We start from the raw sequence: 15,328 nt of genomic DNA on the forward strand, positions 1-15,328 counted from the left end.
TTGTGGTCTCAGGGATTATAAAGGCACTCACGCTGGGTTTGAGGGAGCTCAAAATGTCTATGGAGAACTCAGTCTACTCAGGTGAACCCTGAAGGTACGTCTTTCCTCCCCTGCTGCAGCCCAGAGCGGGAGACGGCAACCGACTCGGATATCAGGTACTGTGTCCCGAGAGCATCGCCCTCCAGGGCAGACTTCCTCAGAGGGGGTCTCAGGCCAAGGGAGCCACAGAGCTCTGGAAGGCAGCCCCCCAGGTCCAGCCCAGCTGCAGAGGAGGCCAGGGAGGGTGCTGTGCTTCATGCGGTGGTTCGGGGGCCACCGCTGCTTCCGTGCATCAAGCCGCTCCCTTCACACCAGATCAGTTTTGTCTGGTGGTCATCTTTTCCTTCTTTCCTTTTTTTTTTTTTTTGTCTTCAGAAACCACATCACACTAAATGTGGGTTCCTTGACTCTTCATTTTTAAAAAGTTCCATTTGGAGTGTTACCTGCTAACATCAAAGTCGAGTGGTTTGAGGGCTACTCAAGGAAGGAGGAAATCAGGGTTCAAGTATTTACTTAGTTTGGTCACACTTTGGGGTCTTCCCAGGCTCTGGGTAGAGACTTAGGAAGGGCAACAGACTGAAGGGGTGGGATAGGGAGGGGTGGAGAGCAGGAAGGGGTTGAGGTCCCTTATCCCCCAGCCAGCTAAGACCCAGCACCCAAGCCTGCCTCGGGCCCTTGGGGAACGAGAGGCCACCAGGAGCCACTCAAAGCAGATTTCTGCCAGCTGCACCTCCTCATCTTATTGCTGCCCCCACCCCCTTGCCCCAGTTTAAGCCATCAGCTTGACAACCACCTCTGACAATGACCCCCTGAGAATACCTCCCTACTCCTGCCCCTCTTTTTCCAGGAAGAGAGGCCCCGTGGCCTATGCTTCTCAGAAACCATGGCTGCTAAATGCCACCGTGGAGGAGAACATCACCTTTGAGAGTCCCTTCAACAAACAACGGTAAAAGCCTCGAGGAGGTGGGTTGGGGGGCAAGCTGGGGGGGGAGCAATTGGTCATGCATTAGCCACTGCCCCAGCCCCCAAGCCCGGCCGGCTGCCTGCTCCTCCATCGATCTTCCTCACCCAGCCATCCTGCTCTCCAGCCCCCTTATCTGGATTCCAGCCTGTTCCATATGGTCCATCTGGAAATGATCCAGATGTGCTGGGCATCAGGGCAGTCCAGCTCCCATGGTTGAGAAGGCAGAAGGGGAGGGAGGTGCAGGAACCCTGGTGCCTTCTCTTGAGGTTGGTGAAAAGGCTCGCCCAGCCCTCCGTGAGTCTCCATCTCGTGATTCCCTACCCCCAGCTCCGCAGCTTGTACACAAATCCCTCCAGTGCTAATGACTGCTAACATCCATGGAGCTCTTTCCAGGTGCTCTTGCTATGCATGACTGGCTGTAATGCTCACATCAATCCCAGTAGGCAGGTACTATTATTATCCCCATTTTATAGATGAGGAAACCAAGACTCAGGAAGGTTAGGTAACTTTCCCAAGGCCACCCAGCCAGTAAGTGACAGAAATGGGTTTCAAATCCAAGTCTTTCTGACACCCAAGTACATGTCACCAAGACACTGTGATGCCTCCATGCACTCTGGCTGGCACCTGCCTAAGCAAACCAGCAGTGATTTTTCCCTGGCAGTGCTCCAAGCATGGGCTCTGGCTACAGCTTTTCCCACTGCACAGGGGCCCCAGGCCCTCTCTTGTCACTTATGTGGCTATCTGCTCCCATTCAATTTCATCTTTCAAATATTTAACTTTCTTCGTGATGGTGTCAGGTGCTGCCCTCAGCTCTTTTCAAGCTCACGGGGTGTTTGCTTACACCCATCAGTAGGCCCATTAAAGCCATTGCTCCTCCTGGGCACTTCTGCCTGGAAGGTAATGACCCTCTGCAAATGCCCAGGCCCGCCTCTGGCCAGGCTGATCAGCTGTGTCCCCACCCACCCCACTGCAGGTACAAGATGGTCATCGAAGCCTGCTCCCTGCAGCCAGACATCGACATCCTGCCCCATGGAGACCAGACCCAGATTGGGGAACGGGTTAGTAGCAGCTTCCAGGGGGTGGTTCTCAAAGTTGGGGCCCTCAGCCTCCCCTACTCCCCACCCATCACCATCACCATGCCCTGACATCCTTCTCAGGGAGAACAGGTAATGAGAAATGAGAGAGGGGGAAGGCTGAAGAGTTGCCTGCAGTGGGATCAAAATGATCTCCTTGAGCCCTGGGTTGGTGGCTGTCCTCGAAAAGTTTTCGGTCTTGCTTGGTGCAGAAGTCAGCTTAGCACTTTCCCAGGCTGGAGATGACTTGACATCTCCATTCATGCCCCAAGTACGTACTGAGAGCCCGCACAGCACTGCGCTAGACTCAGGGTGGTTCTTCCTGTTCCCTCTCCGGGCGGGGTCCCTCCTCCATAAGCTTAAACAGATAGGAATCTTCTGTGGCTGTCCTCCTTATGTGTGATTTAAATCCGCCCTTCCTCCATCCTGGTTTTCATGGGTCAGATGGTCCCTAGCACCTTGGGAATCATTGTCCCCACTTCTGAATGAATTCAGTAAACATGTACAAGTTCCCCTTCTCTGCCAGGTGAGGATGGGGCAAAGAGGTGCATAGAGCCAGGCCTCCCTCCCAAAGAGCTAACAAGTAGGGGCCAGGACAGTCTCTCCTGAAGGGCTGTGAGGGCATGACCTTTCCTCCCCTTTGGCGGCAGGGCATCAACCTGTCCGGTGGTCAGCGCCAGCGCATCAGCGTGGCCCGAGCCCTCTACCAGCACACTAATGTCGTCTTCTTGGTGAGTGCACCAGCTGGTACCTCCCTGGGGCCCTCGTGTCTGGCTGCCACCTTGGCTCATTGCCTACACAGATAGACAGACCCCCACACACCATCACGCAACAACCTCCCCCTCCAGGAGCAATCCTCTCCTGCCAGAGATATTACCTACCCATCTTACTGATGGAGAAACTGAGGCAAGGTTAGTCCAATTGACCCATGTGGATTTCACACTGGACTCTGGGGAGGCGAGTAGTAATTATAGGCCTCCTCCCTGTAGGACAGCCCCAACCTATTAACACTTATTTAGCCCGACTATAAAAATGGCAAATACATGGAAGGTGAGTTACCACTTCACATCTCATGCCCAGAGCAGACATTGCTAATTGATCACAGCTTTCTTTCCCATGGAAACTTAACCTGGCCTCAGAATCCTTCTCAACACAGCACTCCAGTTAACCACTAGTAATCAAACATGAGATAAAACTTATCTATACCTGCCCTACTTCATGCCAAGTTCTGAGTGAGGTGCCTTAGTTGATACTGAAGAATTCTAAGACCCAGCCCTTGGCCTCAAAGGTTGAGAGTCTGATTAGGGAGACAGAGCTTACCCACACTCAAGAGCCACAGCCCACTTAAAAGCCAAACTGTGTGACACAGACTATGTCCAGGGAGACAACTGTGAGGGCTAGAGTAATCAGGGAGGGCTTCCTAGAGGAGGGTCTTGAAGAGTGAGTCAGTTAAACAGAAGGAAAGAGGAAGCCCATTTGGACAGACGGTTAGAAGAAGGAACCTCAGGCCTCTGACCCCAGCTTTATTCTCCACCCTCCACTATTACTATGAGTAATAGTTCACCAGACAGACAAGAGGCAGATCAGCACTCCAGGCAGAGGGAACAGCTTGGGCAAAGGCCTGGAATGGCAAATTCCCTGGAAACCTGGAGCGTAGGGAGCTTGCACAAGACAGATGAGAAGTGAGACTGGAAAGGAAGACTGAGCAGGTGGTAAATAAAGGGCCTGGATTAGTGTGCTAAGGAATTCAGACTTAATAAACTATAGGGAATCAGTGGAGGTTCAGGAGTCAGGAAATGCTTGTGATTAGATCTGTTTGAGAGGCATAACTGATAGCCCCATTTCAGGACGAGGCAACTGAGGCCCAGAAAGGTTGGTTGCACTGTCCAGGACCACGCAGTGGGCTGGGTTCGTGTCAGTCCCTAAAACAGAGCTGGTGTAACTCTGGTGGTTTTTACACTCACCGTTATCCCCTCTTCCCACGTGTGTCCCTACCTTCTCCCTTCTGCCTAGGATGACCCCTTCTCAGCTCTGGATGTCCATCTGAGTGACCACCTGATGCAGGCTGGGATCCTTGAGCTGCTGCGAGATGATAAGCGGACAGTGGTCCTAGTGACGCACAAGCTACAGTACCTGCCGCATGCAGACTGGGTGAGGGGCCACAAGGGGTCAAGCTGTGGAGGGCTGAGCTGGGAGAGGCAGTCGGACATCTTCAAAGGAGTCAATCAGATGTCTCAGTAGCAAATGCTGAGGGCCACAAAGCAGAAGAGGTCAGCAATGGATGGCTTCACACAGGCTGGGCCAATCAGGGAGACCCTGCGTAGCCCAAGGGTTTGGTATCACCTAGAGCTGCAGACACCCATATCCTGACACGGGCCCCATGTGGGTACACACAAGGCTGGCACAAAGAAGTCTCAAAAAGAAGCAGACACTCAGTTCTTACCTCTGTTTCCTGCCCAGTTTGATGACTCACCCCCCCTAGCCCTGGGGAGTGCCCATTTGGAGGGGAGAGCCATCTTCCTGCCCACTAGTGCATCAGATTCAAGTTAGGATCAAATGGAAAATATGGAAACAAACAACAGCAGTAGTAATAGAAACTTCAATACTACCAGTAGAACGCAATTTTGTGAAATCCCACATCAGTTAAATTCCCATATTCCTCAACATAAAGACAATAGTTACTTTTCAAATAACTGGAACGCATTTAATTTTTAAGATGGAAATCATGTGACTTGTGAAATCTGGGTCTTGCCTGAATCCTGCATAAATTTGTCCAGGGAAATTGAGGTTCTTCCTAAGCTTCAGGTCTGTGTTAATCGGCCCTGCTAATTCCCCCCAAATAAGTCTTCCTTCTACATGTGGTAAGATCTTCCCTCTACTGTGAAAAAAAAAAAAAAAAGATCCACATTTTTCACAAAAAGATATTAAAGCAGAAAAAAGAAAAAAAATTAGATTTCTTTAAAAAGCTATTAAAGCAGGTACAGGTTTGTGTCTGAGTTTTTGTGGTGATTCTGGTGAGACAATTCAGGACAATCTTCAGTCCAAAGAAGGCAGACACGGAGGTGCCTGGTTCCTCAAGGTGTCAGTGAACAGGACTCCTGGGCACCTGTCCCTGAACCCCAGCATGGGGTGGGTGGGGGTGAGAGGAGCAGGATGGGTTTCTGAATTACTAATGGGTCTACATGGGTATAAAACATTGAATGTTTCAAATAAAATAAGTTTTATTGATTTCAAAGAGGCCACATACACTTAGACCAACAGGTGCTTTGCCAAACACGGGTGGAACATATCAGACCTGCCATGAGGAGGCGCTAAGGGTAACGTGCTATTAGCCCTTTCAGTGTATGGAAACAGCTCTCCTATCCTTGGGGATAACCAGACAGCTTGACCAGGATGCTCTAATTTGCTCTGCAAACCCTCCTATCAACCACGGGGCAACCATTGAGAATACCCGCCCCCCTCCAGAGGTACCAGACTCTAAATCCTGGAGTGTGTTGCTGAGGGCAGTGGGCAAGCTGGAGGCCGTTTGTGGTGGGGAAGAGATAGGTGCTCTGTGTACATCCATCTTAGACCTCTCGGTCAGGCAGGGGTGTGACCTCCTCTCTTCCTCCCCAGCCAGCCCCCCGCCAGGTTTGTTTCTGTCTTTCCAGATCATCGCCATGAAGGATGGCACCATCCAGAGAGAGGGCACGCTCAAGGACTTCCAGAGGTCTGAGTGCCAGCTCTTTGAGCACTGGAAGACCCTCATGAACCGGCAGGACCAAGAGCTGGAGAAGGTGGGTGTATTTTGGGGGTCAGTCAGCCACCCCCTGAGGGGAAGGTTTTGCTAGAACCTGAACTCATAAAGGTCTTCCTGCCCTCATTGGCCCCAGGAAGCCCCCGTCCCCCCCACACACACAAAGGACAGATGTGGGAGCTGGGCATGAACTTGCTCCCACTAGAGAGCCAGTACCTGTGCCAGCTACCCAAGGCAGGGTCGGGAGGATGACTTCCGCTTATCCTGAGATAGTCAGGTACCATTTAGTTACAAAGCTTCAGATAACCAATGCAAACTGGCTAAGCAAAGACAAAAAGGGTGGGTAGTTAAGGATTTATTGGCTCAAGAAACTGGAAAGTCAGTGCCATAGCTTCAGGTGGAGCTAGATCCAGGTAGTCAAGCAATATCATCAGGAATCTATTTCTCGCCATCCCTTGGCTCTACTCACCTCACATTGGCTTCATTCTCATATAACAATGAGGGCCATTGGCAATCTCAGGTTTCCATTCTCCCAGGTCAACAACTCTGCCAGAATGAAAGTGCCTCTTTCATGATAGTTTAGCAAAAGTCCCAGGGCTGACTCTTATTGGTCCGATTTGGTCATGTGCCCACCCCAAACAAATCACTGTGGTCAGGGATGTGGAATGTGAAGATTGACCAGTCCTGGGTCACGTGCACACCCCAGGAGCAAGGGAGAATGATCAGCCCCCTGAATCACAGAGACTAAGAATAGGGGAGAGGTGGTCTCCCACAGGGATATAGGGGTGCTAGTAGCTGATGAAGGGGAAGGAATAAATTCTGGCAGGCAAACATGTGTCCACCTGGACCGTCCCCCAGGCAGCGGCAACCTAGAAACTGACACTGGACATCACCGGGGGTGGTTGCCCCCCTACCCTCCCTTTTCCCCTCTGCACACCCCAAGGACATCGGCCAGACCCATCTGTCTTTTAGGAGACCATTGTGGAGCGAAAAGCTGCAGAGCCACCCCAGGGCCTGCCCCGGGCCATGTCCTCGAGAGATGGCCTCCTGCAGGATGAGGAAGAAGAGGAAGGTACAGACAGTGGGACTGGAGTGAAATCATGGCCTGAGGTCTGATCAACCATGAGGAGACTAAGGTTTGGGGTTCTGGGAGTGGGGAGATAGTGTGCCTCTGATGAAATCCCATCCCATCTGTGTGCCTCAGTCTTTCCATCTGTAAGTGGGGCTGACACACACCCCTGGTTCCCCTCAGAGGGGTGTGCAATGTGAAGCCACAGGGAGGGTTCTTGCGGCCTGCAGAGGAGGTGGCCGAGAGTGGGGAGGAGGACAACTTGTCGTCGGTGCTGCACCAGCGCGCCAAGATCCCGTGGCGGGCCTGCACCAAGTACCTGTCCTCGGCCGGCATGCTGCTTCTCTCACTGCTCGTCTTCTCCCAGCTGCTCAAGCACATGGTCTTGGTGGCCATTGACTACTGGCTGGCCAAGTGGACTGACAGCGCCCTGATCCTGAGCCCCATGTCCAGGAACTGCTCCCTCAGCCAGGTGTGGCCAGCAGCCCCAGTGCCGGGGCAGGGGTGGGGGGAGGGCTGAGCATGGACCCTCCCCCCCCCCCCCCGCAGGACCCTGCCTTATTCTCTGCCAGGCCCAGGAGTGCTCCCTCGACCAGACCGTCTACGCCATGGTGTTCACAGTGCTCTGCAGCCTGGGCATCGTGCTGTGCCTTGTCACATCCATCACAGTGGAGTGGACAGGGCTGAAGGTGGCCAAGAGGTTGCACTGCAGCCTGCTAAACCAGATCATCCTGGCTCCCATGAGGTAGGCCTCTCCCCTGGCTGTGCTGGGCTATGGGCAAGTCATTGTTCTCTGGGCCTCAGGTCTCCCATCAATAAAATGGGGATATACGATCTCTGTCGCAGGCTTCTGGGGGTGACTCAAGGAGATGATGTGAGAAAAGTGCCCTCCTCGGTGCAGAAAGCAGAGGGAAACTGGCATGTACTCAGCCAGACATGGTGCTAGGAATCTTACATGGTTAGCTCATCTAATTGTCACCACAGCCCTTCACAGCGAGTGTCTGCCGGCTCTGCGTAAATGTTAGTTTCCCCTCCCTAGTCAGGTACCACCCACGGTTCAGCTCTCACCTCCCCTGCCTCTCCCTCCGCCCGCAGCCATTCTGCAGGTTCTGACCCCAGGGACACACGGGGAAGCTGTTCTCATCGCCCGTAATGGGATGGACAAAACCCCCAAAGGCTGCCTGGCGTGAAAGAGGTTTAAAGCTGTCGCAGCCCAATTGGCTGGCTAACTCGGTTTACAAATACAGTAGGCAAACAGCTTATCTGGCCCCTCCTCAGTGCCAGACCTCACCATCTGTACTTTTCACTTTTCAGACTTGTGAGCCCTCTGTGGCCCACAGACACGGCCTCCAGGTTTACTTACCCTCTATTTGTCCAGATCTGTGGTTCTGAAATCCTCTTGTTGGGGTTGTGCCGGTTCTGGGTCACAGCCGGAGTGCTGACAGCCGGAGTGGCCTTGCAGGGTCAGCCGGCCAACAAGCTGCCCCGGGGCCCTGCCCCTCCCCACCCTGGGAGAGTTGTCCCTCTGGAGAGAACTCTATGTCCCCAGGAGGACACAGAGGGAGTCCTGAGTGTGTCGGGCAGAGCGATAAGCTGAGAACGGTGGCAGAGGTCACACGTGGGCTGTAGGGTCAGAGAGGCTGGGGAGGGGCCGGCACTCCTTTGGGTGGCCACCCGAATTCTCAGCGACACAGGCCAGATGTCTACAGACCTGCAAAGGCGCATGCCCCTGGGAAAGCAGACCTGGGGATGACCCCATAGACGTTGAAACGAAAGAAATAACTGTCCTCCTTCAGTAAACAGGAAGGAAATCAGTAAACACATGAGTAACTGCTCCTCTGGTTACCTCTTAGGTTTTTCGAGACCACACCCCTTGGAAGCATCCTGAACAGGTTCTCATCCGATTGTAACACCATCGACCAGGTACACAGGACGGCGACGCATTTCCGCAGTTCAGAGAGGCCAGGCCCCCAGGAGCTTTTCCTGTCTGGCACTGGCTTCCCCAGATCAGAGCCTTGGGGTAGGAACCCAGTGGCCCCCATCTGATTATAATGCTGCCTCAGGACCTGGGGCCTCCCCTGGGAGACCCTCATAATAAGGCTGAAGGAAACCACATCCCTTTGGCTTCCATCCAAGCCCACTCTGGCTCACAATAAGGTTCCAAGCATACTCTAAACCAAGGTGACTGATTTTGTGGAGAATATTCATTTTGATTTAGCCTGTGTTCTTTATTTGCCATCATACTAGATGGTGAAAAACAAAGCTCTAATTCCTGTTCTCAGGGAGCCTACAGCGTAGCTGCAGGGGTAAGACATGCACCCGTAATAAAGGAAGAGAGCAAAATATGGTGCCAGGTAACACACTGAAGGCCATCAAATACCAAAACTCACCTCCCTTTCTCACCCTCCCCTCCTGCAGCACATCCCGTCCACGCTGGAGTGCCTGAGCCGCTCCACCCTGCTCTGTGTCTCAGCTCTGGCCGTCATCTCCTATGTCACACCTGTGTTCCTCGTGGCCCTCCTGCCCCTGGCTGTCGTGTGCTACTTCATCCAGAAGTACTTCCGGGTGGCATCCAGGTGATGGCAGCACTTGCCAGGGGGTGAGGGATGGGAAGTTCTTTGCAACAGGCACTTCAGCACTGTTATTAGAATCATCATCGTAGAAGCAGTAGAGTCGTGTCCCCCAAAACAATGGAAAATTGAAGTATTCATATTCCACTACCCTAATATAACCATCTGTCAGCACGCACACACTGCAGTTACTCTTTGAACTGTTTCCTTGGGTGATATGCTCAGGACTGGGATTGCTAGGTCAGGGTGTAGGCACGTGATTATGCCCTTCATTCGTTTTGCCAAAGCGCTTCCCGGGAGGATTGTATGATTCCAGTGTCCAGGCTGATGGTTGATGCATAAAATCAGAGGGCACCTGATGTGAGGGGTCTTATGGCAACCAGACCTCCCAACCCACGTGGATCCAGAGCGTGGCTAGAAGCCTTGACTCGAGGGAGCCTCTCACGGCCTTTCGCATTGATCACATTCGCCTTCGTGAGCCTTGGAGCCACGCATGACTCTTTCCTACTCAAAATTTTCTAAGAATGTTCTCTTGGAAGTTCTTTCTGGGAGTGATTCTGTTAAGCTCATAGATTCAAAGATTTGTAGGGACAATTTTTAAGAATCTTTAGGCCAGTGTGTCTCAAACTGCCAATCACAACCTATCAGTGGGTCATGAAATCAGTATCATAGATCACAACCCGTAACTTTTTTAATGAAATAGAATAGAAAATATGAGACTGTATTCACATAGTAACAGTAAGCTTTGCTTGATGAAACCTTTGTTTTGGTCATGTATGGTGGTGTGTGTGTACTGATTCGTGATACAAAATGTGTTTCTTACTAGGAGTTGTGGTCAGAAAGGTTAAGTACCTCTCTCAAGTACACAGAGTTTGTTAGAAATGAGTCAAAATACTGATTGGCTATGATAACAATAATTAAATTTAGATACATTTTGGCCACAGTTACCTTGCCCACAAGGATCACGATTTGTATAAACGGCTTTTTGCCTGGGTGATCCAGAATCCCCTGGTACCCACGTGGAACATAGTGCACTGATATTCACAAAATCACAGTGGCTTTTTAAACACCGTACAAGCTGATCTACAAGGTTCATTTCTTCTGCCAGAGAAACCACCCTGTTCCCCTGGCACCCACTCTGGCCCTGGGGACCAGTTTGTCCAGGAAAGCTGCTTCCTGCATTCCCAAGCTGACCCCCTTGGCACTAATACACTTGTCAAGGTGCAGCTGTGGGGAGCAGGAATAATTCTGTTGCCATGGAAACCACTGGCCTTACCCTCTCCAGGAGCTCTTTAAATCCAAAGCCTGTGGTGGTTATCGGGGAGGGGACTGAAAGCGTGGAGTTTGGTCTTTCTGTTCCTTTGACTAGCTGTTCAAGTTGTTCGCCTGTGAAAGGGAACTAACACTGCTGCAGAGTGAGGCGGTGCGGCAAAGCAAATAGACAGATGCAGACGTGAGGTGGACGATGCCCAGGATAACAGTAACCGTCCAGCATGCTCTGCTTAAGTATCTACATAAACGAGCTCATCCAGTCCTCACGACTGCTTGATGGGGTGGTACCCTTGTCTCCCCTCTTTACAGGCGAGAAACTGAGGCCTAGAGAGGTGAAGCTATTTGCCTGCACTGTAGTAGGAAGTGGAGCCAGGATTCAGACCCAGGCTGAGCCCTGAGCTGCCCTCTTAACCATTAGGCTCTGCTCCCCTGCACAGGGACCTGCAGCAGCTGGACGACACCACCCAGCTCCCGCTGCTCTCGCACTTTGCCGAAACCGTGGAAGGTCTCACCACCATCCGGGCCTTCAGGTACCAGATTCACCCTGGGGGGGTAGGGGGGTGGGGATGGAGCCAGGGTCACAGGTCATGAGATTCAATTCTCAGGGCTCTGCTTAGGAAAGCCCAGGACACATGTCTCCCAACCCCTCATCAGTCCCCAAAGCCAGTCCACCCAAGGTGTCAGGTCTAGTGGGCTCTAGCAGCATGATCCAGAGAGGAGAATCTCAGGCCTAGAGCCAAGCCCATGGCCTCTGTGAACTAAGGCAAAACATGAAAAGAGAAAAGGCCGGGACAATTCCTCACAAATCAGTGCTGGAAAGGCCCTTACATGGTGTGGGCCAGCCCTGAGGCCATCTTCCATTGAGACTCTCCTGTGAGCCAAACACTATGCTGAGTACTTTCCATGCCAGTCTCATTCATTCTGCACTGCAGTCTGAAACGGAAAGCTTGATTGTTCCCAGTTCTCAGATAAGGAAATTGAGGCCGTCTGTAAGGTCCCACAAAGTACAGATTTGAACCTGCTTGTTCATTCAACAAACATTTACTGAGTGTTCACCAAGCCCCACACCAGGCACTAAAAAGACAAAAATGAGTCAGATGAGCCCCTGCCCTGGAAGCATTTACAGTCCAGGCTTTGAGCAGGCCAGGACAAACCCACGTGACAAGTACTCTGAAAGAAAGGGGGACACAGGCTCTGGGAACATAGAAGGGAGGCAGTCATGGAAGGCTTCATTGAGGAGGTGTCATTAGTGCTAGGACTCAAAGAGGAGAAAAGACTTCACCAGGCTGGAGGAACTCTCCCAAAACTTCAGTTTCAGTTCCTCCAAAACTCCCACCATCCTCTTGCCACTCTGAGTTGTGATATTGGGCTTGACAGAAGCATCTGAGGCTGCCTTGGGAGTGGAGGGGGCTGTTGCTCCCCACCTCAGTCTCTGTCTGAAGTATTAGGGCATCTCTCCTCCAGATAGACAGGCCAGAGACCCCTGAGCCAGATACTGGGGCTCTGGTCTCTAAGCCTCACCCAGAGAATGATTCTAGGTTATTTTTAGGATGGCACAGCTGTGCGGGGCATGACAGTAACCATGTGACACCAGCCTTGTGTCCAGTAACCCTAGGGCTCAAGGGCCAGCCGACAGGGTTTGAGGAGGCTTGCCTGCATCTCCTCCCTCCAACCCCCAAAGTCTAGCTGCTGCCCTGGGAGAGGTGCCCAGGCTCCTGGCACAGCACCGCAGCCCCAGTTCACTCTCTGGGGCGTCTGGGGCCGATGGGAGGTCCTCTTTGGGGTCTTGTCCTAGTAAAGCAAAGCAAAGCAGAGTTCTGCCATGGCCTTGGCTCTGCTCCCTGGACATCCCCTGTCACTGTGCAAGCCTGTGCTGTCTTCCCCACAGAAGCTCCCTGGAGCCTGGCATGACTCCAGGGTTTCCTTCCAGCCTCCTCCTCTTCTCAAGCCTGAACTCCCCAGTTCCTTCACCTTCCAGACCCCTCAACACTCCTGGGCCAACCTCTACTCTAAGCTTCGGTGATGCTCCTCTTAGAATTGATATCCTGGAGGCCTTTGGGCAGGGCCTGGGGCAGAGAGAGTGCGACTTTCCTAGAGTGGGCCAGACCCTTCAGTAGGATCTGAGTGTATGCCCACATCCTGCAACCAGCCTCAGACCAAGCCAGCGGTTAGCCAGAGAAACTGCTGCTTGGGAGGCCTCCCACACCCTGCACTGACATGGTCAATGAGTCTTAAATTTGAGTGAAGGACTTTTTACATCATCCCTGAATGCGTTGAATTCATTGGCTTTTTGCCCAGAGGCCTGTCCTGCTGAGAGCTACCTAGCATTTATTGGTTGTACACTTCCCACGTGCCAGGTATGTGTGTGGGTTATTACATTTAATCCTCATAAGAGCCTCATGACATAGGTAGGAGAAGCCACGCTGTACAGCTAAGGCTGAGTATCCAGCCCAAGGTCACACAGACAGTGAGAGCTGGTGCTGGGCTTGGAACCCAGGCCTGGCTGACCTTCCGGGTTTTTCTGGAGGCCCTACTTTTTCCCAAGAAAAGTTTCAAAGGTGCCTAACACTGAATGGTTGTTTCAGTCCATGTAGGAACTATTACTATCCCCATTTTACTGGTGAGGAGACTGAGACTTGGTCCTGAGGCACAGCCTGTAAGTAATAATGCTCAGACTCCAACCGGGGTCCATATGGCCCCAAAACTGGGGCTCTTTCCACATTCCTTATACTGTCATACACCTACCACAGAAGCTCCCATCTCACGCACACTCTCATGCACACCCACCCCTCAGGCCAGTCACACACCCCTCAGACTCCCCAGTCACTCACACATACATACACATCTACAACACCCACTTACTCACACAGACCCTCAGACCGATGGTTTCACACTCCCCTCAGACACATCACCCACACACACACATCGACCCTGTGGCTGGGCGATCACACCCTCTCACAACTCAGAGACTTGCTTTGCTCTCCTCAGACACATGATTCAGACACAGGCCCTCCACTCAGAAAAAATCGAAGCAGAACAAACAGCTTCTGGGAGTGAAAAGCAAATGCCCACGAGATCCATCTTGAGTTCTTCTGAGTCCCCTCAGTTGTTTCCCTGAGAGCATATGCTGAGACAGCTTTCATTCGTTCTTTCATTCACCATCAAACAAGTACACCTGGCCCCTCCTCTAGGCCTGGCGCAAAGTCTGAAGGGGTGGCCAAGGAGAGCGACACCAGGAGCCCAGGCTTGTCAGAGAGAAGAGGCAGATCCCTACAAAGTAACACAAGGGAGAACGTGATGAGGGCACGAGGGCAGGAAAGAAGCCTCCAGAGTTCCTTGTACAGGGAGGCCCCATCTATCTTAGAGGGTCAGGGAAGGTTCATTCGTTTGACAGATACTTATTGACAGTGCCAGGTGCTGGGGATACATTAGTGACCAAAACAAACATGGTCTCCATCCTCATGGAGTTTACAGTCTAGTGAGGGAGATGGACACTAAACAGCTAGAGAAATTAACATATGAGCAGAGGTTATGAAATGAACAGGCTGCAGAGATGGAGAAAAAGAGGCCAGGAAAGACCACCCTGAGGAGGTGCCACTTAAGGTAAAGCCTGAAAGTGGAGAGGAGTCAGCCTTGGGAAGAGCAGAGGAGAAAGCCTTCCAGGCAGAGGGAACAGCATGTTCAAAGGCCCTGGGGTGGAGAAGAACTTGGCATTGTCACAAAACTGAAAAAAGGCAAGTAAAGTAATAAATTACTTTACTGTAATTTCTGTGTCTGCAACACAGTGAGCAAGGGAATTTGTGGCATGGAAGGAGGTGGGTGAGGTTGGCAGGAGCTGGCTCACACAGGCTTCTGGCAAGGAGGTGGTTCTTTATCCGAAAAGTCATTCATATTCTTAGCAGGGAAGAGATAGGATGCAATTTATGACTTAGAAAGATTATGCTGGCTGCTGTGTGGAGGGTAGACTGAAGGGAGATAGCAGGTAAACCTATCAGGAAGCTGACACAATAGTCCAAGTGAGTTTGCAGTGGGCAGGAAGCAGGCCAGAGGCAGGCAGAGGCCAGGGCTATTTTGGAGAAAGAAATAAGAGGACTGAGGGATTGGATGTGAATCCCGATGACTCCTGGGTTCCCAGCCTGAGCGCCTGGGCGGGTGGAGGTGCGCTTTATTGTAACAGGGAAGCCCTGCAGGGGAGAACAGGTCTTGGGGTGAGAACAAGCGTTTGAAGGAGGTGGCACCTTTGACAGGTTTGAATAAGCAGGAGGTAGCTGGGAAGGAGTTCCAGGAAGGAGTGGCATCCATAAGGTGGCAGAGGTGGCATGTCTGGGGGCTGCTGAGGCCCGGGCAGCCCCCTCTGCAGGTGAGGAAAGTCCCGGGGGCTACATGGACCAAGATTATTCCCCCTCACCCTCCCCATCCTCCCCCCAGGTACGAGGCCCGGTTCCAGCAGAAGCTCCTTGAATACACGGACTCCAACAACATCGCCTCCCTCTTCCTGACGGCCGCCAACAGGTGGCTCGAAGTTCGCATGGCAAGTGGCCCCCAGCTCCCCGCACCCCCGGGACAGGGGGTTCTCATAGGGCTGTGCAGCCAGAGCAAGGGCCA

The 15,328-nt window shown here is 52.3% G+C and overlaps 1 protein-coding gene across 14 annotated transcripts in view; it reads left to right on the forward strand.

The window, feature by feature from the left end:
- ABCC8 (ATP binding cassette subfamily C member 8) overlaps positions 1 to 15,328 on the forward strand; it is a 75,124-nt gene that overhangs the window by 54,459 nt on the left and 5,337 nt on the right. For 6 of the 14 annotated variants that reach the window (XM_022555639.3, XM_022555629.2, XM_022555627.2 and 3 more), the window contains 13 exons: positions 120 to 155; positions 887 to 985; positions 1,977 to 2,061; positions 2,727 to 2,807; positions 4,090 to 4,227; positions 5,409 to 5,852; positions 6,785 to 6,884; positions 7,112 to 7,353; positions 7,454 to 7,626; positions 8,735 to 8,804; positions 9,300 to 9,457; positions 11,161 to 11,253; positions 15,152 to 15,254. In XM_022555639.3, coding sequence (XP_022411347.2) covers positions 120 to 155; positions 887 to 985; positions 1,977 to 2,061; positions 2,727 to 2,807; positions 4,090 to 4,227; positions 5,409 to 5,852; positions 6,785 to 6,884; positions 7,112 to 7,353; positions 7,454 to 7,626; positions 8,735 to 8,804; positions 9,300 to 9,457; positions 11,161 to 11,253; positions 15,152 to 15,254 — 1,822 coding nt within the window. Of the gene's footprint in view, positions 1 to 119; positions 156 to 886; positions 986 to 1,976; positions 2,062 to 2,726; positions 2,808 to 4,089; positions 4,228 to 5,408; positions 5,853 to 6,784; positions 6,885 to 7,111; positions 7,354 to 7,453; positions 7,627 to 8,734; positions 8,902 to 9,299; positions 9,458 to 11,160; positions 11,254 to 15,151; positions 15,303 to 15,328 lie in introns of those variants that run through there. The other 8 variants (XM_022555632.2, XM_022555631.2, XM_022555635.2 and 5 more) reach the window with 5 other exon arrangements.

Source organism: Delphinapterus leucas, chromosome 7 (assembly GCF_059928025.1).
Source record: "Delphinapterus leucas isolate spDelLeu-1000000601 "Yukka" chromosome 7, BTC_Dleu_Yukka2, whole genome shotgun sequence".
In the NCBI taxonomy this organism is placed as follows: domain Eukaryota; kingdom Metazoa; phylum Chordata; class Mammalia; order Artiodactyla; family Monodontidae; genus Delphinapterus; species Delphinapterus leucas.